The 20,746-nt window shown below is 40.7% G+C and overlaps 2 protein-coding genes across 2 annotated transcripts in view; one reads left to right on the forward strand and one right to left on the reverse strand.

The window, feature by feature from the left end:
• Positions 1 to 3,579: 3,579 nt before the first annotated feature.
• On the reverse strand, positions 3,580 to 6,293 carry ren (renin). The gene is made up of 9 exons (XM_068744856.1): positions 6,223 to 6,293; positions 5,838 to 5,985; positions 5,557 to 5,680; positions 5,320 to 5,438; positions 5,046 to 5,242; positions 4,566 to 4,688; positions 4,345 to 4,486; positions 4,140 to 4,238; positions 3,580 to 3,741 (listed from the first exon to the last, which is right to left on the reverse strand). Exons 1-9 carry the CDS (start codon positions 6,291 to 6,293, stop codon positions 3,580 to 3,582), a joined length of 1,185 nt encoding a protein of 394 aa, XP_068600957.1.
• A 10,411-nt stretch (positions 6,294 to 16,704) lies between these two features.
• Positions 16,705 to 20,746, forward strand: part of LOC137899641 (membrane-associated guanylate kinase, WW and PDZ domain-containing protein 1-like) — a 57,676-nt gene continuing 53,634 nt past the window's right edge. Inside the window, exon 1 of the mRNA XM_068743682.1 lies at positions 16,705 to 16,990. Coding sequence (XP_068599783.1) covers positions 16,705 to 16,990 — 286 coding nt within the window. The remainder of the gene's footprint in view (positions 16,991 to 20,746) is intronic.

The raw sequence follows: 20,746 nt of genomic DNA on the forward strand, positions 1-20,746 counted from the left end.
GCTCTAACCATGTGGACATAAATGTTTACCAATACCAAACACAACAGGGCTTTTTGGAAGTTCTAATGTCAAGTTAAGGGGAAACAAGCAAGACACAAATACATCAAAGTACTTTTGGACCATATTCCTCTCTCGTGACTGCCACAAACAAAATTTGACATCCGCACGTTGCCCAGACCGCAAATCAAATTAAAGTTTTGCTACAAGGAGCACAAAACCTTTGAAAAAAATCCAAGCCATGTGATCTGATAACAGTACTCACCACTGTGGTTGTCAGTGTGCGTTAAGTTGCAGATGAAATGCTGTGGATCAAAAAACATAAATGTCAGTAAAATGATAAGAGCCCAAATGCAGACACCAAAAGCGAAGGCAGGCTCTTTGTAGTTTGTTGATTTACTTACCGAAATAAAGCACACTAAAAATTAATGACAAAATAATAAAACAAAAAATACGAAATCAAAGGCGAACACCATAGGCAGAGGGAAAACTTACACTGTACACCACAGAACACTGGAAATGTGAGGGCAACAGAATAGGGAACAGGTGGAAAAGCAGATATGGAAATAGGGTGAAAGGAGACTACAGACACATGGAACAAATATGAGGCAGAGCAATTATAGAGGGGGAATGATCTATAAATAAAATGATCAAAGGCTGAAACAGAGACAGAGGAAGTGCAGAATCAACACAGATCACTACAGAAGATAAGAATTTCAAATAAAAAATAAAACAGGAAATAACAACCATGATATTGGTTGGACTATGATAAAATGTTGCTTCCAATGTGTGCTCTGTGCCGGGTCCCTGTGAGCAGAGACCCGGCTGCAGGCGCTCGCATACCCCAGTTGGGGCCCCAGTTGCGCCATAACGGGCGACATCATGGCCCTTGTTTTTGATTCTCTCATATGGGTTTTCGAACTTCTCTTAGTCTGACCTGTCACCCAGGACCTGCTTGCCATGGGAAACTCTAGCGGGAGCATGAACTCCTGGCAACATGGCCCCTGGGATCATTCGGGCACTCAAACTCCCCCACCGCGATAAGATGGCAGTTCTGTCAGTACGGTCTTCAACTCCCAACTCCGGGAGAACTTCTCCCAGATCCCGGAGGAGGATGAGATTCACCCTGAGAATCTTAAGTCCCTGGATGTGCAGGGACTGTCTTGGTTGGCACATCTCTGTAGCATCGAATGACAGTCTGGGACTGGGCGGTTCCCCTTTTCAAGAAGTGAGACTGGAGGGTGTGCTCCAACTACAGGGGGTATCATGCTCCTCAGGCGCTATTAGAAAGTCTCGACAGTAAGTCAAACGTGTTGTCGGTGCATGTTGGACTCCGGCAGGGCTGTCCTTTATCACCGGTCCTGTTCATGACCTTTATGGACAGAATTTTTAGGCGTAGCCAGGGGCCGGATGCGGTCTGGTTTGGGGACCATAGGGTTTCATCAATAGATTTTATTAATTTACATTATATTACAATAAATGATGACACTGTCACACCAAATACATTAAATGTACATTGCAATTTTCAACAGCAATTATCTCCATTGAGACAGAGAGACTTTTAAAACTCAGAGAACATGAGGAAGAGTTCTACAACAAAGCCATTGAGATTTTTATCCAGAAGTATCGTCGTATGGACTTAATTTACAAGTAAAGGTAAGACACATATATGCACACACTGCTGTGCAGTGAATTATATATTAGTATAATATATACAGTCCACAACAAAAATCTAAGTACATGCAGTGTATATTTTTATTACATTTTTATACATGAAACATAAATCTTTATAAATCTGATTCAGACAGAGTCAGTTCCTCACCAGCCACAAACCTCATCGCACGCCACTTGACTGTAATTATGTTTGATTTTTGACATAGCAGCTCAGCAAGACATGAAAAACAACTACATTTTCATTAAAACATTTGTTCATGCTAACTGTCATGGAAGAAATTGCAATAACACATGACTAGTGACTGGTAGTTAGGTCTCTATTTTTGTTAGACCGCCCTGTAGAGTATAACACCACAAAATAAAACTTTCATTAACAAAATATTACTTCCAATGCCTTGCTAATGATACTGCAGAGACTATAGCAGACAGCAAAGGACGGACGTCATACCAACACCTTTATTAACAATTTAATAATTGGATGACTGCTTGCAATTGTTCCGTTAGTGGAAATCGTCATCTTCCATATTTACTCTCCAAGGAAATAGTTCCAATATCCTCAATGACAAATTAAGTGGTGAAGGTCATCAAACATGGCAGGTTCAGTCAGGACAACAGCAGTTCCAACAGTCGCCAACTCTCCAAGTTGATGAGAACAATCTCATAACTCACTGAGAGACGTCATACTATGCTGGCTCCAGATGCTGTTTTTCCTGACTCGCTTTCTGCCTCTCATTCGCCTTCCAGGCTGCGGTTCTCACCCATTCTGAAGCAGTCTTTTAAATTAGCCACATGAAATATCTAAAATCACTCCTCAATGAGGGGGTGGGGGGGCCACACAGAAACAAACAACCATTTACGCACACACCCTTCCATTACGGTCAATTTGAAATGATCAATTCACCTAAATTGCATGTGGGAGGACCCGGAGAAAACCCACGCTGACACGGGGAGAACGTACAAACTCTGCACAGATAGGATTTAAACCTGGTACCTTCTTGTTGCGATGCGACAGGGCTAACCGCTACGCCACCGTGCAGCACCTAAAACTATAATTTACATTTCTTATTTGGTAATATAACTAAAATAAGGGATTATTTTAATGACTCAACGGTAATTATTTCAATGCTTTTAGTTATAAGGTACTGTGTGACCCACTGGTTGAATCACCTTTTTTTTTTTTTTAATATGAGACAAATATTTGGGAAATGGAAAATAAGACGTTTATGAGATTCTGTCCTATTTTTGCCCGATAGATAAAGTCATTTGTTCAACAATCTGGACTACCCTGTCGTATTTTGAACTTCATAATAGGCCACACATGTTTAGTGGGATACGTGTGTCAAGATTTCCAAACACATTTTGAACTGTCATCAGAGCAAACAGATGGGTTTGATCTCTGGTCAAAGGTTAAATTCTTTTTTTTGTTTTTTATTCTTTTGCTGCCCCTGTCTCAAGCTGCTTGAAATATATCAGTTGCATCTGTTACATTTACAGCAATGTGTTACACATTTTAGATTGAGCTGTCTTATCGTGAAAGAATGCATTCAACAGACTTCAAAGTAAATGATACAATCTTGAGTGAATCCGAGAATGTGAACCCTCACAAACAAGTTTATTCGTGTTATATTCGTACAATATTGATTTCCAATGTTTCTCAAAAACATGAATTCTGCATTTAGTAGTAAATGAAAACAAATGTTCACAAGGTGGTCAGTGCAAAATATGGGAAAGTAGGATTTACAAGATATTGGAGTAGGATACCCCTTAAAATGCATTCTTGTTTACCATTTTATTAAACATATGCAATCCTAACAGGCAGCTGATGAGAGAACTCAAAAACAAGCCAATGACAGAAAAGATACAGAAAAATGACAGAGAAAAGCGTCAATATTTAACTTTAGTTTCCTGTCAGACCGCAACAGCAAATCCTATGCGATTATTGCGACGGTCAAACTCTGTGTAGAAGCGGGCAATGAAGTTGGCTCCCAAAATCCAAATGGGACCAGCAGGGGGTGGGACATCCAAGCCCCTGAATGTGACGCTGCAGACATCTCCTTCAATCTGTGATTGCTGAAGCCACAAAAAAATTTAAATTGTATCATAACAAGCCCTTTTTTTTTTAGTGTTGCTATTACTGTAATGATTGCTCTGTTGCACGAAATGGAAAAAACCTTATTTTTATTGCAGATGTGAACTCTTGAAATTTTTACCAGCCTGAACAAGTCTCATCAGTTATATAACTGAAACACCTGTGCAAAGCCTTTAATCTCTAAGAGCACGTCAGGTCTCATGGTGATCAAATGCTTGGAATGTAACATCAAATGAACTTAATAATAGAAGTCGAATAACATTTGTAACTTAAACGCAGAGGAGTAGAGTACCTCCAAACTGTGCTCGAATAACACAAGTAATGGATGGATTTACGTCACCCTTATGTTCAGCTATTGATTCAGTGTCACGTTGCTTACCCACAGGATGTAATCTTCGTGTGTGAGTGAGTATTCCTGGCCACCCAGGTGGAAAGCAATGCTGGGCAACGTCTTCACGGTGTCACAGCTAACTTTGTACTAATAAACATCACAAACACAGAGGGCGATAACAGTTTTTTTTTTCTTTTTGATTCCGTGCGACTGTTAATTGTGAGAAAACCATGTTGACTGTGTGGACACCTACTCCGCTTTCATCTTGCTGTGCTCCGATGGCTTTCATCAGCACAGACACGGAAGAGGCCGGGCCCGTGATGTAGGAGGAGCCCGTGTCGATCACAGCTGTGCAGCCTTCTGTACAAAACAGCATCTGCGTTCCCACAGAAACACTGGAATGATGTGAGAAGCTATGAGAGATAAGCAAATGAATGGACCCACCCGCACCCAACACAAAAACACAGATCTTACCCTTTCATGACAATTTCCCACTTTCCAGTCTCCTTGGTGTCCATATAATTAAAGTTCCCAGTGTAGTAGTTTGGGTCTGTACCGCCGAGAACCAGCTCTCCACCTGGGGAGTGATTTGGGTCCCTAAAGACATTACATCACCATGAATGCTTTCCTCTTCCTGCCAGTACAATTAACTGACTCATAAAATGTAATGACTCTTGGCAAAAGCAGAATCATTTAGAAACTGTGTTGGGTTATAGCTGAGTACAATCCTAATTTGTTCTCCCCCCTGCCCCGCTTCACCTCTAAGTAAGATCTAACAATATGCAGGTGTTTAATAAAGATAATGATGCACTCGTTTCTAAAACTCAAGTCTTGACTTAATTGTTAAAAAGCCTTTCCTTCCATTTTACAGCAAATCTCAACATTAGGTTTTCACCTGAAGCAGCGGTTTCATGCAAAATGGTGCAGAAGGTGTTGTGTTTCAGTTCATCCCACCTGCTGTAGTAGATAGAGAACACCTCTTCCTTGAGAATATGCTGAGACATGATGCGATCGAACACCGGAGTGATGCCATCAATTGCCACTTTTGGGTATCCCATCCCGAGGACTCCGTCAAACTTGGCAAAGATGAAGGGCATAGAAGACAGAGAGGTTGCCTCAGCGAACACTTGCACTACAGGAATGCCTCCAACCTACAGGGAGAGAAGCATCTGAAGTTCAAAGTTTTAAAGCAGCAGAAGATAATCCTCCTCGCTCATTTTGAACTCACCACTACCACATCCTCGCTCAGATATCCCCTGATAATTCCAGAGGCATACTCGATCGAAAATCCGGTGCCGTTGTCAACATGAGTCCAGGATTTTGAGGCATCGTACCTGTTGTGAGTAACTAAAAAGTTCAAAATTTAATCAAGACAAGGATAATGGGTCCTCGCCATTGTTGTTGCACATTGTAATTCAGTGTAGTTCTTGTACAGTGTTGGAGACTATTATGTGTGGACACTTACAACAGGCAATAGAAAAAGCAGAGCAGCTCTGCGAGGGCACCCACAAGTTTGCTGAGCCTGTGTCAAACACCACGTTGAACATTTGGGCCGGAGAGCCGATGCTGATTTCCCCAAAGTACTGAGTCTACAACACAAGGAAAATCTGCATTTAAAATAGGATTTCTGATGTTCTACAAGCAGATAAAACCCCTTTGATCATGTATGAATATTTATATGAATTGTTTTAGCATTACTCATGCTGATCCTAAGTCTGATGCAACTAAAGCCTCTGTTTGTCTTACATCTAGGTAGTTGGTGAGAACAGTGGGAACTGTTCCGCTGTTGGAGCCATCTGTGCTCCTCTGGGTCATTTCAGTCAACACCTGCTCCACAGAGACTCCCAGCTCCCTCAGCGTCTCCCTGATAGAGGGCATTTTCTTCAGGCTTATTCTGGGAACACAAGAGAAGCCTTGGAAAATTTACCTCCAAGCATAACAACAGGTATCTGTGAATGAGGAGATGAACGCTCTTACAAAGACGTATCGGATAAATATATCAAAAACAAACTTGCATGTAAAGCCAGCACTGAAAACAGCACACACGCAACTTTTTGTGCTTCTCTCTACTAATTTCACAAATACCTCAGCAAACAGAGTAATAAGGTCTGTGACGTTGAAGTTTTCTTACCTTCTCAAGGCATGGCTCGTGGTCGATGATAGAGCAATTAAGCACATCCAGTAGACGATCAGTAGTCCCATGGTGACTGGAGGTATCAGTAATAAATAAAAATGAGAATAATCTTTTTTGGTTTTGTGAATCTATTCAAATGAATTGGCCCAGTGTGTTTATATAATCTGAATTTCTGAAAACTGACACTGCCTGTGTGGCCTGATAACTGAGATCTTTTATACCATGTCCTCTTCACCAGAACCCCGGAGGGCCACTGATTTTGGCTGAGAGTTTTCATGGAGGTGACCCTTTGAAAACAAGCTCTCCTTCCCGACTCCCACCCACCTCATTTGCCCTTCTGCCTTCGTCACACAGCCCATCCTGTGATAAACAGGTCTCTGTGCGAGGTCTGATCTTTGCCCCTTTAAGAAACACTGAAGACAGAAAGCAGGGATGCATTACTGACGTCAGTGTGACGGACAGTCTGTGAGAAGTTTTAGACCGCTGTGAGATGCTCTGACCTATGGGGTGGGGGGGGTTGTTTATATTTAGTTAGCTAAGGTAAGAGAACAGTTCACATTTCTAAATTCAGTTCGAGGAATGAGATGAGTACTGGCCGGAGATTTATCCCATGTGTATGTTTTTGTGATCGAGTGATTTTGTCTGTGTGCTATTTTGTTATCGCGACCCTGACTACAACGTTCTGAATTGAGAGAGCAAAGCGCATACACCCAATAATTCTCTTTACCACAGGACGATTCCCACAGTATCTGACATGTCAGGATGGTGTTGGTGCTGTACCGACCACCCCATAGAGCCATATGTGGCTTTCCGCATCAGGCACAAGCTGGGACAGCCAAAGGTTGGGTCAGAGGTCGCTAAGATACTCTCTGTGGTCACACAGCTCCCAGAAAATGATACTGCGGTTACACACAGATTAGAGAGGCAATGATTCCTTACAACAGCAACGAGGTTGGTTCATGAATTGTGTTTGCTTTAATTCATGTGTACAGCTCATCTTTACATGTGTGCAGCTTGTCATTGTAAAAATTATATATATATATATATATATGTACTGGTGGTAAAGATAATTATCACTGAAATCTGCAGCTCCCTTCAGCTTTCCAAAAATGTATGTCAAGCTTCATAGTCTGCAAATGGCTTGTTTTGGTTCGATCCGATTGCTCTCATTATGCCAGAGTTTGGCACCATCAGCGGGTTGTTTGTAGTATAAAGCCTCAGCAACAAACAGCAGTCAAACATCTGAGTGTTCAAGCCAACATTATTAATTTTTTTTTCAAAGTTAAAGTGTTAATAATTGACTTGATGATAGCAGGAAACAAGCCACAAACACAACATTTATATGGCCTCATAAAGTCTTGTTGGCTGACATACACAGCTCCCAACATTGGCACATAAAAAAGATATTGTTTCTACACAAGTGAAATATTCACCCATCTGTTAGCCCGCTTGTGGATTAGTATAAACTTGCATCCTGTGGAAATATGTTTTATTCCTAGGCTAGTGCTATCCACGTGTCAAAGTGTCCTTGGGCAAGACAATGAACCCCAAATTACTGCTTGTGAGTGAGTGTGAATGAGCGTGTGAATGAGTGAATGTGAGGCTTAAATGTAAAGCGCTTTTGGCACAGCGAAGGACAAGTACAGTCCATTTACGGAGCAGCCTCTTTAGTGTGGATCATGACCATTGAATCCTTTGATAATGTAAACACATGTTTAACAGCAATTTGAGGACACAAACAGCCATCTGAAATCTCTTTCCCACACTGCATTGAAGGAGTCATAAGTCATCACTGGCTGGCCTCTCACCTCTTCAGTCAACTCCACAGTTGGGCATGGAAAATGAAAAACTACTTTCTAAAAAAAAAGACTGAGTCTCAGTTTATTATCAGTCATCCAGGTCGAGGTAAATCACAAAGAGCAAAAAGAAGAATCAACTGGAATCGCTATGTTCCCTTGGAGGCCTGCTGTGAAACTGAGACGAGGTTCTAAGTAAAAGTTCATGTCTTCAGAAAGAGACATTTTTCTATGAACAAATAATTATGGTGGTTAGAAGAGAAGAGCTGAGCTGTTTAAAAAAAGAAAAGCAGACATAACGTTAAATAAGATGGATGCACATTTTATGTACGAGGTTTTATTAGGGTTGATAAGCGAGCCATGAAACGGAGTGGTGGACGTGGTAGAGCAGGAAGCAACAATTGTGGAAAGTTACCAATCAGGCCGAATAACAGCATTATATTCAGACCAACTGCTTGAGCTCCAAAATGCATGAGATACATTTTCTGTATACAGGTACTTCTTTAATTTCAATGTTTTGCTTTGCTTGCCTGAGTTTATTCATCCATTTACTTTCTATGAAGCTCTGCTAATCATTTGCAGGGTCAGAGTGGCCTGGAGACTATTCCTGTCGCCATTCAATAAAAGGCTTAGTATATTTGTCTAGTTTGTCATTTGTCTAGTTTTTTTTTTTATCTGAAGCCATTGAACTCAAAATTACACATGACAAGGTTATAATTCCATCTGGAGGCAATGTGCATGAAAGTATGTGGCATCTTCTCATCACAGCTGAAACAAAATAGCAAAATTGTAAATAGCATCCTGTTTTATTTTTTTAAATCTAAACACTGGTTCAAATTTGTCAGCGGTGATGAGACAGAGGAAGAAATAAAAATGATAAACCCGCAGTGAGATTAGATTTATTGTGAACAGAAGGAATAGATTTTGTGCTCACATCCTGGTGGGGTCAGTTTTTTCGCTATGGGAAGCCATTTAAGGAATTATTCAATATGAAGGAGACTCCCCTCTGCCAGAGCGTGCTGTTGGCGGGTGGTGAGGAATGGAGGTCAGTGTTAGAATGACTGCATGGATGGACTGGATTGGAAATATGGTCAGTCCCCAACTGGGAAACGGGAAAAACTGTAGTCGGCGGGTCCACTATGGAGAGAAATTTGTTTCTTTTTATGCAATCAAACAAAAAAAAAGGATTTGCAGCCACAAAAAACCCGTAAAACAATTATAAAGAAGCATATAAAATATAATTCAATGTAGAATTCCAATCAGTCTTCATCGTCATCCCAATATATATGCGTGACTATTCATTATAATCATTCCCAGCAATCTCATCAACCACCTAGGCCTGAAGAAATGGCTGTGGAAGGAGAAGATTACCAACACATGTTAATTTTACTGGTGGGAATCTGAGACAAGATCCCAAAATGGGGGGCTGAAAGGGTGTTGACTGACTCGACTGATTGGTCAGTCTATTGTACAGGTCTTTGAGGTCACTTTGCGGCTCACCTGAACTGATTTGAACAGAGTGGTTTTGGCCTTTACACACCTGCATATCAGCGAGGATGTTATAACAGACTCAAAGTAAGATTTTATAAGAAAAAGAGTTGTGTGTTTCTTCTCTGTATTGAACTATTTGCACACCTTACGCAGGCAGAACAGATGCTGCTGGGCTGTCTCACAGAGCAGCTCTGCATTTTGTTATCTATCAAGTTGTCAAGGTGACACGTTCTCATGTTCTCCTGTGTCTGGATGCACTGAGGAACAAAGGGCTTTGCATCACATTATGTTATTTGTCTTTCCCTCGTTCAATTGTAAGAATAACTTCTCAAACCATCAATCAACATGTTGCTTGAAGGCTATGTCAAATGTTGATAATATGTACGTAATATGGAGGACTTGGCAAAGACTCTGGGTTCACTGTGAGTAATAATCTCTGAAACACCTTTGAGTCACCTTGGGAACATGAGGTCGAGTCTCTAAGGGCCCATCGGCCTCCACAGCACTTGATGGTTGATCTTCCAAGGCGCTGCGTGCGTGGCAGTGGAGCAGGAACTCATTCCAAAAAAACCCTGTCTGCTTTGTACTGTACTGTTAGATTCAGTTCAAAAATAGGACCAATTGTATATTGGTCTATAAAACACAAGAGGTATGCCAAATACTTGGGTATACTTCTACTGCATGAATATACAAGCTACCGTAGTAATAGTATAATAAGTTACAGTCAAGTTGAAGTAATGTGTAGTTATTATTATGTATTTATTTAAGTTTTTTCTTTTTTTTTTTACAATAAATGTCCAGTCCATCTTCCGCCAGGACACTGCCACTATTTATTTTGTTTGCCATTTTCCTTATTTTTCTATTTTATTCTAATAAATCAATATTTGGTTTTGTGTATGTTTCTCCACCCTTTTAGCGAAGTAGATATGCTATACCGCTCTCAACCACTGGGGAGCAGCATTAGACTATACATCACGACAGAACTTGAGGGGAATACAATTTCAAGGGTGTGTGTGTGTGGCTACATCATTTACTTATCTACTTCTCTGCAGACTTCTTTAAGTCCATCTTGTATGTTTAAATGTTTTTCAAAATAAAATCAAAATCAATCAATCTGCTTTTTATCACTATAAAGTTACACAAATAATTATATATATATATATATTATTTTATCATAATGGCACAAAAAAGCTAAAACAAAATAAAATATAAAAATATGCTACCTTCAAGATATTTGACCCAACAAAAGTGTATGAATTAAAAACTAAATAAATCCAAAACTGCTTCAACCTATTTATTTTTCTCGGTAAGAGATTACAGTGAGCGATTATTTAAGATTTTGGTACTATAATGGAAGCTATCCATTAATTATTTTGTTATTCACACCTGCACATTTCATGTTACATATCAAAATGTCTAAAATGTCTTTTTTATACATTTTTGAGTCGTGTCAAGTGCTCATAATGTGCAACAAGCAGATGAAAAGCTGTGGATGTGCAGACACTGGAGGGGAAAAAGGTATTTCAAGGAGTCCAATAAGAAAACCATCATAAATAATTTATTGGTAAAACCAACTAAAGGTTCCAGTAATACTGAACAAAACTTGGTAAATAAATCAACAAACAACAGTATGAAAGCATAAGCATCCATTATTTTACGGCATGATGCAAAGAAAAAGAAACATTCTGCCTATGATCTGGACAAAAGTAGTGAATGCAGGTAAAGACAATTGAGTCTAAATTTCCAGAAAAAAATAAAGATTTAAGATTAATTATTGCCATGCAATGAATAACAGTGATTATTTCTTACCAATGAATGGAGCTTGGAATGTGCATATCTCCATATCAGTGTAACCTCTGGCTTATCTAGGAAAGATAAGATGTCTGGCTAGAACGCTTCAGTTCCCAGGGAATGCTATTTGGAAACAGGTGTACTATAAAGACAGAAAGCATCTGGTAGAAAGAGAGCTTGTGTTTCTGCTCAGTGATTGCATCACAAAAAACATGTTCAAATCCATCACCTGGGGCCATGTATATTTAAATAGCAGGCCTGCAGTCATGGTAGTATACGTGTAAATGTCCTAATTAGTATTAAGTTATTCTGACTGGTATATTTGCTTGTTGACAAGATACATAATTTCCAATTCATTTATGCAGCATCCGACTCTCATACTTACTTACTGAACTACATGGCGACTACATTAACCACTCAACTACTGCAAGAATTTAAGCATCTATATATCACATACACACAGTACTGTATATGCTGTGACATTCTATATGCAGTAGAGTATCCAAAACGATTCATTGAACCAGAAAGAGAAGCCACAGATCAAAAGTTTTAGCAGAAAATGGGCTCCTGGCTGTCAGAAGGTATTCCACAGCTAATTGAAAGTTTTATTTAATGGTTTCCTCTGGAATGTGTGCCATATTCACTACCAACATAGAGGTGTTTATTTTTAAAACGATGCTTAAAAGCTCACCTTTTAATTTGTAAATTGGAAACATGCCTTGACTGAAAGTATGAATGGTATTCAGTGTTTTATTTTAATCACCTTGTGTTGTTCTGCCAGTATAATTTACGTCATTCAGTTAATAAGTTAAAGGTCACTGGACACCAATGTGAAGGTAAAGGTATCGTCGCTGAATCTTAAATCATTCGCCCATCTTTATAAGACAGCTGTTTAAGCAGCTAGAGCAGAAAACATCCTGATGCATTTGTTAGTTATCTTTGCATATTAATATTTCACATAAATTATGTGTACTAATAATAACAATAATGTTGCACTGTGATGCTAACATAGACGCGTCCAAGTCAGGTACCTGAAACACCTCAAACGTCTCTGTTTGGAACGGCGGATATACTTTGAGCTCCAACTACACCTTGGGGCTCCTCACCGTGTGCCACATTTGTATTCCTGTTCCTTAACTCCCTTTCAATTCAGTTAGAAAATCCTGTAATTTATCATTTAGATGCTTACAGCAAAGTTAACAACTGTCTGTCAAATCCATGGAAGTTCGGCTCTAGTCAGAGTTGTTGTGACAACCATGATCACATGACAGGATTGTGAGTGCAGGATATCCTCATTAAAAATAAGGCATCCTTCCCTAATTGCTAGGCTTTGTCACGTCCTGCAGCTTAGTGCCCATATCCTCAGAGCCACCAAACATCCTCTCAGTAGTGGTCACAACAATGGGCTGAATGAAAACGCAAATCATTAAAACAAAGTTAGTTACTATAGGTTACAACAAACTGTTCTTCTCATCGACACATTAATCAACACGTTCCCTGCTTTTTCCACCAGAACACAAAGAGGAACACTTTGGGAAGCATCAATTTAGCCTTCATGAATTTACATTGCTTTGCTTTCAATGCTGAAGTCAACAGCAATGTTCTCTTTGCCTGAATAATTCAATATTGCTCACTATCTGCTCCTGTTATGTACTGCATGGCGAAGATTCAAGAACCAGTGGAGGGAAAGACTCAATGCATGGGGACAGGCCTCATTTTCTACGCCTGCAGTCAAGCGTACAGCTTATGTAAGGGGGGGGGGGGGCTGCAGAGCCACATCCATTGCATGATGACTCCTGTCACTTTCATGATGTCTTCTTCGGTTCTACGCTCACTATCTCTTTCTTTTGTGACACTACAGCACTAATACCCTGATTTTAATGACTAATTAAAGTCAATAGTCAATCAATGATTAACTTTTCCATGTTTGAATATCGATATGCAGCTTTTCATCTATATTTCTTTTTGCCCCCACTCCCACAATCTTCATCCCGTGCTAACAAGCAGAGTTTATGATGAGACAATCACAATTACCACGGATTAGACGTCTAAAGAGCCGCTTTGTTTTTTTATGATTATGTGTTTATATCATGTGGTTTTTGCCACATTCAAATTTTGCAATCTCGATTTTTGTATGCACTACATACACAAAATGGAGATTGTGCTAATTAAATCGAAACTGCTGTCCGCTGCATCTATTACAGGTGTCATTAAAAGAGAAGATTTGGATCTTCTATGTTGAGAGACATTTGGAATATTACATATCATCTGAGAAAGGTGTACTGGAATGGTGTCTGTCTGTCATGATTCTACGGAACAAACACAACAGAACTACAAGCAGCTGCTGAATCGATCTTTGGGTCTCATTTATTCTACTACTACATGGAATATTTGTCCACCTTTCCAGGCAGTCTGCTCTTGAACGAATCCTTATCCTGAGATTAAAGGTCTAATGTCTAGGTCTAAATATATTTTACCTTTATTTTACCTGCTAAAATCGATTGGGAACAGCTTCTCATTTACAATGACCTGACAAGAGGTCCCAGCAGACAAAATGTAAAAACAAAACAAAAGAAAAACAGGAAAAAGAAAACCGTACAGAATAATCCAAGACTAGCAACCAATGGTGAAGAGACTGCGAAGTTAAAACAACTTAAGCAACTATTAAAATGGTGCGGTTGCAAACTGGATGCAATCGAACGCCTTGATCTGACATTCACCTTGATTTTAAACAGTCATGCTGCACTTAGCTTCAGCTCACTGCTCTGTCTAGTTGGCAGTTTAAGGTTTTAATGTCCATAATCCATGGACAAGTCTCCATTAACCATCTTTTTCAATCATTTATTGCAAAAAATATTTTTTTTTAATGTACTTTTTCCTCCACTAAAGGTTTCATTTCATAAAATAATATATTCTTAGCATTTAACAAATTGTTGTAGATCTTCATTTGTTGGTGGACTTTGAGGTCAGGTAAATATTTGATGTGCTGTGCGGGTGGATATCTCAATCTGCCATGCGACATTAAACTCAAATTTCAAACCAAAACAATTATTTTGCTTTTCAACTCCTTTTTAAATTGACAGTTTGTTCAATAATATATAGAAAGGTGAGTAAATCAAATAATTAATCACTTTGAGAGCATATTTTGAATGAAGCTATTGACGAAACTACAGTTAAACCAGCATGTGTTGTTGTTAATAATGAGAGTGTTCATGCAGTATCTGTTATTCCCCAACCACTACATCAGTTTCAGTGTTTGACTTGCTGGTTAATGTTTAATTGTGATGTATTGATTGTGGACTCACGGCATTCCCAAGCTTTAGGTGGGAAACTCACTTTAACACGAACAACCAAACACAAGCCGAGAGGAATTGTAATTCAATATTTCATGTTAGTGCTTTTGGCTCACCTTATCTTGTGTTCAGTGTTGGGTTCTTGTTATTTCTCTTGACCAAGGGGCTGGTATGAGTTACTGATTACTCACTTTTTAGTTGTGTAAAATACAAAGTGAGTTTTTCCATTGCTAAATCTAATTCAGAGTCACTTAAAATGAACGGGAGCTGAGCCTCAAAATTGCGTTGATCATTTTGGCCTTGATTAAATAAAAAAATGTGACTAACCACAATTTTCTTCTTCTTATTGTGCCTATTCCTCCTTGTCCCATCAGGGGTCGCCAGAGCAAATCAACGTTCTCCACTTCACCCTGTCCTTTGCATCGTCCTCCCCAACACCAGCCACTCTCATGTCCTCCCTCCCTACATCCATGTATCTTCTCCTGAGTTAACCTCTAGCCCTGTTCCCTGGCAGTTCCATCCTCAGCATCCTTCTACCGATATAGTCCCTGTCTCTCCTCTGGACATGTCCAAACCATCGAAGTCTGGTCTCTCTGACCTTATCTCCAAAACGTCTAACCTTCACTGCCCCTCTTATTGTCTCATTTCTAATCCTATCCAACCTGGTCACTCCGAAGGAGAACCTCAGCATCTTCATCTCCGCCACTTCTAGCTCCGCCTCCTGTCTTTTTCTCACAGCCACTGTTTCTAAGCCGCAGATCATGGCTGTCCTCACCACTGTCTTGTAGACCTTTCCCTTCATCCTCTCTGACACTCTCCTGTCACAGAGCACACCTGATACTTTCCTCCACCCGTTCCAGCCTGCCTGCACACGATTCTTCACTTCCTTCCCACATTCTCCATCACTTTAACTAGCTGATTGGTTTTTGGAAACATTTGAATGTCTTCAGTACGAATCTACAAAGTAGAAAGCTGTAAAAAACAGAAAAAAATAAAGATGGTGAGAAGGCATGTCCAAACGTTTGGCTTGAACACACATACATATACAGTATATTGAGAGGCAAAAAGAATGGCAGTTCAGCCATTATGAACGCTCCCAGCACTCAACATTGAGATGAAATGGGATGGAAAGCTGCCTTTTCATGCACTCCTATCCAGGCCACTGCCCTCGCTGTGCGTCACGTGAGCAGGCAGGGAACACAGAGGAATGTGTGTCTCACCTGATCCTTCCTCACTCATTCCACTCTGCAGAATCCCCAGGTCATTTTACTATTGAGGTTAATGTTCCTGCCAGACAACGCCAAGGGTTCTTCTCACTGACTGAATTAAAAAGCATTTCTTTTTTTAATAGCTCTTGGAGGAATAATGTGTGAAGACATTATGCCATGGGAATGTAATGCCCAAATCACCGCAGAATTTTGCCCAAACTTCTCAAAAGTCCAGTGGAAGATTTTTTTTTTTTTAACTTGTGTGAATGAATAAAGAAACAAAACAAAAACATCTTGGATCGCCAAGATATATATTTGGAATCGGGCGGGGAGGAGCGCATCACTTTGCTGTGTGACCGATGAGGATTTTCCTCTCGGAGCAGCAGCTGTGCGCATGCGTCAGCCTTCCACTATTTCTGCATCCACTGTGCTGGAGCAAATAGGATGAGCCTGTCGCGCTAACCTGCGTAAAGGCGCCGCCGTGCGTGCGTGCGTGCGTGCGAGCAACGTTTCCTCACCGGGAAAGGTAAAAGTGACATTTTTGTTTTTTACTTCAAGAAAGTTTCCAAAAACACTCTCAGAAGCAGGAGACACGGCAAGAAGATCCACGAGGATAAGATTATTCGGACAATCAGAGAGCGGATTAAATCCCGAGTGTTACCGGATACGCGGAAACGACAGCGGAAGAATAAAGAATTTAATCTGAATGGCTATTTAAGCCTCCTGAGAGCGGCATGTCGCGGCTCGGGAGAAGGCTCAAGCTGTTCCAACACGGAGTGACACCTAAACACCCGCAAGTTTCCTGCGTGTTGGGACAGTCTCCGTGCCATGCGTCAGACGGGCTTTACAGCACCCCGCGGATCTAAAGCTTGCAGTTTGGGGGGGGGGTCCAGAGTCAGCATGGCGAAAGTGATGCACAAGAAGAACCACTGGATTACAAAAGTGAACGACTGCGCGCTCATCTGGGACGAGAGCGTTGAGCTGCGCGGCGGAGCCGAGCATGGAGAATTCCCATACATCGGGAAAGTCAACGAGGATGCTGCGCTTTACCAGGACGGTAAACTCACAGAGGGGGAGATACTCCTGGAGGTCGAGGGGCTTTCTGTGTCTGGGTTACCCCTCGATGACGTTCTGACTGGGATTAAGTGCTGCAAAGGGCCCGTCAGGTTGAGAACCGTGCGTCAAGGTGAGTTCAGCGTGAAAACAAGAATAAAAAGCGGCGTGCGCATCACGTGTGAGTGCGTCTGTGTGTTTGGGAGATTCACGGATGCAGAAAGGAGTTGATCAGTGATCCCAGTGGCGAAGCGGCGTAAACAGAGATCAAGATGGAGACGCGTGTGAAACTGCCGCTGCTCATCTCTCCACAACAGCCTGGAGTTTTCAGGGAGCTTGACGTGAAGCTGCGCTGACACTTCTCCCCATCCTCGTTTGTCCATCACTGCTGAACCGACTGTGGGTCAGACCTGGGGGGGCGCGCGCACACACACACACACACAGGCACACGCACACACACACACACACCTACGCACACTCACACACACTCACACACACACTCACACACAAGGCACTTTACAGTGACAGCGGCTCCAGAGGAAGCACTTTACTCTGTTGCTTCATCACTTCTTTGAAATAACGAAAACACAACTTTTAAGAGACGTTTGAAGTTTTAATTCTTTGAAATGTTGCACATTAAATGCAATACGATTTTATATAATCTATAAAATATTAAAAAAAACTGTGATTTGTGACTTCAATTTTTATACACATCACAATTTAGCAAAGTTTCAGGTGGCACCTTGGAATGTTGTTGTCTGCCACTGAATCTAAAAATATATACTCGAGAATGAAGGACCAAATATCACCATCGGAGAAGCTGGAAACTGTATGCAGCCGTGGACAAACTGGTTTAAACAATTATTCCAGCCCCGTATCTCTGTTTGGGGAAGTCAACGGAAGCATTTGTCCACGAGAGTCGCTCCCAGTGTGCCAGATGAGTTTGACCTATCGCCGACAGTCTATGCTCAATCTGCATGTGTCTGAGGCAGCTCGAGGGAGAAGGATGCAGCCACAGTTTCAAATCCAAGCTAGTCCCTACAGTGTATTGAGAAGATGCTTTGGTTCGTTTCACCTTGGACAAATCCGGAGAGTTCCGTGATGCCTGAGCCAACACTGAATGATTTTTATTTTTTATTCTAAATGAAAGATGTTTTTGTCTTTCTCCTCAAATGAATCTTTCCTCGCTCTCGTGTTGTCTCACCTCTGTACACAGAATTTGACAAAACACACACGGACCTCCCCTCTGGGGGAAATCATTAAATGTGTTACGTAACAGTAGCTCGGATATAGTGTAGCATCATTGCCTTTTTATTGTATGCCCATTAGCGGCTGCAGAGTGAACACCTGACCCCTGGAGCTAAAGTCTCGACCCCTGGGACAGGAGCTCGGCTCTCCAGGACTGCTATTGGTCCGACAGATCTGGGATAAAACAGGAATCTTTAACTTTCCTGGGAAACACTTTGTACTCTTTTTTTTTTTTTTACATCCTGAGTTGACTTTGTGACTTTTATTATCAGTTTCTTGTAACTAGTAGCACATACTCCTGTCCCTTAATTAAAGGGGGGAGTTATTTTTGCTCCATCTGAGACACAAGACACCCTTTGTGCCTCACAGGCTGCTGAACCAGCCAATGAGAGCAATCCATGTGGTCCAAGACCAGGTGACAGACTGTAGGCATAGATCACATCTCTCATTCCTGTCTTCTCAGTCTCCTTTCCCTTCCATAGAGATGCGAGTCGTGTTACAGGAGGCCATATCACCTCAGTACTGGGCCGTTGCTGTGTGTGACAAGTGTGTGACTGTGCTGAGGAATGCACAGGGAAAACTACCTGAGTGTATACAGTCTTCACATTGCTGTGGGGGAAGGCCGAATATCACACAAACTTGTAGTTTTGTGGTTTGCACCAAGCCTGCAGCATTTTAAACTGGAAACCAGTATAGACGTGTGAGATAGATTCGTATTTGCCCCAACAAATATGTAAAGAATCATGTGAGGTCTAACCGTTTCAGGTCTTCTTTACAAAACTGAAACAACTATCTAAAGGTCTCCTTGGGGTTTAAGTTCCTACCTTCATGCCCCCCCCAACTCGGCTTTGATTTTTAAAAGGGTTAATTTTTTCAAACTAAAACACAAACTCACCAGGTACACAACAAACGCAAACACACTCAGCGATTGTCTGACACATTCTGTCTTCCCTTCTATGGCCTAGGGGGTCACTTGAACTCTTTCCATGGCGTTCTCAGAGGTCCAGGTAAATGGTGAATTATTTTATGATATGGAATGATTATGAGTTTAAAGTACAAGGAGGGAGTATTTTCAGACATATTAAGACTTTGACCCCCTTATCGCTTTTATTTTGTTGTCATGTCTCCTGAGTCATCATGACAGTTGTCGACCTGTAAATGTGCAAACATCAGAAAATGTTATACTCTCAGAGCAATTCCTGGTTTTAAGTAGAGCAAGGGAGCGTAGAGATTAAACCGATCATTTAAAATCAAGGAACATGTTGGAAGTTTTATAACCTGGTCTTTCTTCCTGGCATTTACTTTGAAACACAGACACTCCCAGCACCCAAAGGATCTGGCGGTTCCTGGTGCTCTTTTAATGTGTGGGTTGTGCTTGGTGTCAGTCTGATATCTGGGAGTAATGGTCCTCGGTCAGACCCCCCCCCGCCTCCACTTGAACGCAGCCAGAGGGAATCAGGGCCGCCTGCTGGATGCCTGGCATTCCTGAGAAGTGCTGGCAGTTCACTGGTACTCCCTGAAAAACATCAGCGCTCCTGTTTCCCTTGTCTTCTTCCCTCGTGCTTTCTCCCTGCTCACTTAATGACAAGGAAACATCTGTTATGTCATTTCAACCTACAGGATAATTAACATTTCTCTGTTTCTGTAAAAACAAACAAAGCGACATTGGCTTCTGCAGGCAGCAAATCACTCCTGTCATTAAACTGTAGACAAGGGAAGGCAGGAAACATCTGTAATCAAACTAATTAAAATGTTTGGTTATTTCATATAATATTTTTTTTTAATTTAAATATAAGATAAGTTTATTTATTTTATTTTATTTTATTTACCTTAGAACACAAAAACAACAAGTGATCCCATCTATTTCACATCATTTCAGTGATGAATTATCATGAGAGCTGCAATCAGTGGGAATAGATGGGATTAAGCATGAATCACACAAAGTTAAATGATATTAGAAATTGGTACAGGTATTTACAACCCATGTCTAGAAAGAAATGTAAAAAATGTATGAATAAAATATTTTGAAAAGTCAAACTCAGTCAAAAATATTTTACGCATACATATATCTTTTTATGCTGTTCCAAGTTTTTGATCATCATGAAATTCACTTTCATCATGAAAGCATTTTGACAGATTTGTCACAGAATTTGTGTGTAAGCTCTTTGTGTGTGGCTAAGAAGGCTTAGGCCAGAAGATGTGCGTGGACACAGATCTCTTCAGTGATGTTTAAGTTTTATATTTTCATGAGTAAAAGCATTCGGGATCCTCAGTGTTTATAGCAAAGTTCAAACAGACTGATTGGCTCATCTGCAAGTAAAAAAAGAAAAAGAAAAGACTCATTAAGAACTTTGTCATGCTTCCCAAAGCTCTGCTCAGTGAGGAATTTTACTTTTGCTACTTCATTTTGTTCCATGAAATAATACAAATCCATTTTCTACAAATGTCCACACAGTTAAACATTTAACTACTGTAAGTATAATAAAGCTATAGCATTCAGTATTTTTACACCTGCCTCCTGGGTAAAAGTACTGATATTGTTTGAGGCCCAGGAACAAAGGTGACACCTGCTGGAACAGTTTGGTGTTCCTACTGGTGACGTTTACTTGCTGGTGCCAATATCTTGTTCATATCTCTTCAC

Source organism: Brachionichthys hirsutus, chromosome 2 (genome assembly GCF_040956055.1).
Source record: "Brachionichthys hirsutus isolate HB-005 chromosome 2, CSIRO-AGI_Bhir_v1, whole genome shotgun sequence".
In the NCBI taxonomy this organism is placed as follows: domain Eukaryota; kingdom Metazoa; phylum Chordata; class Actinopteri; order Lophiiformes; family Brachionichthyidae; genus Brachionichthys; species Brachionichthys hirsutus.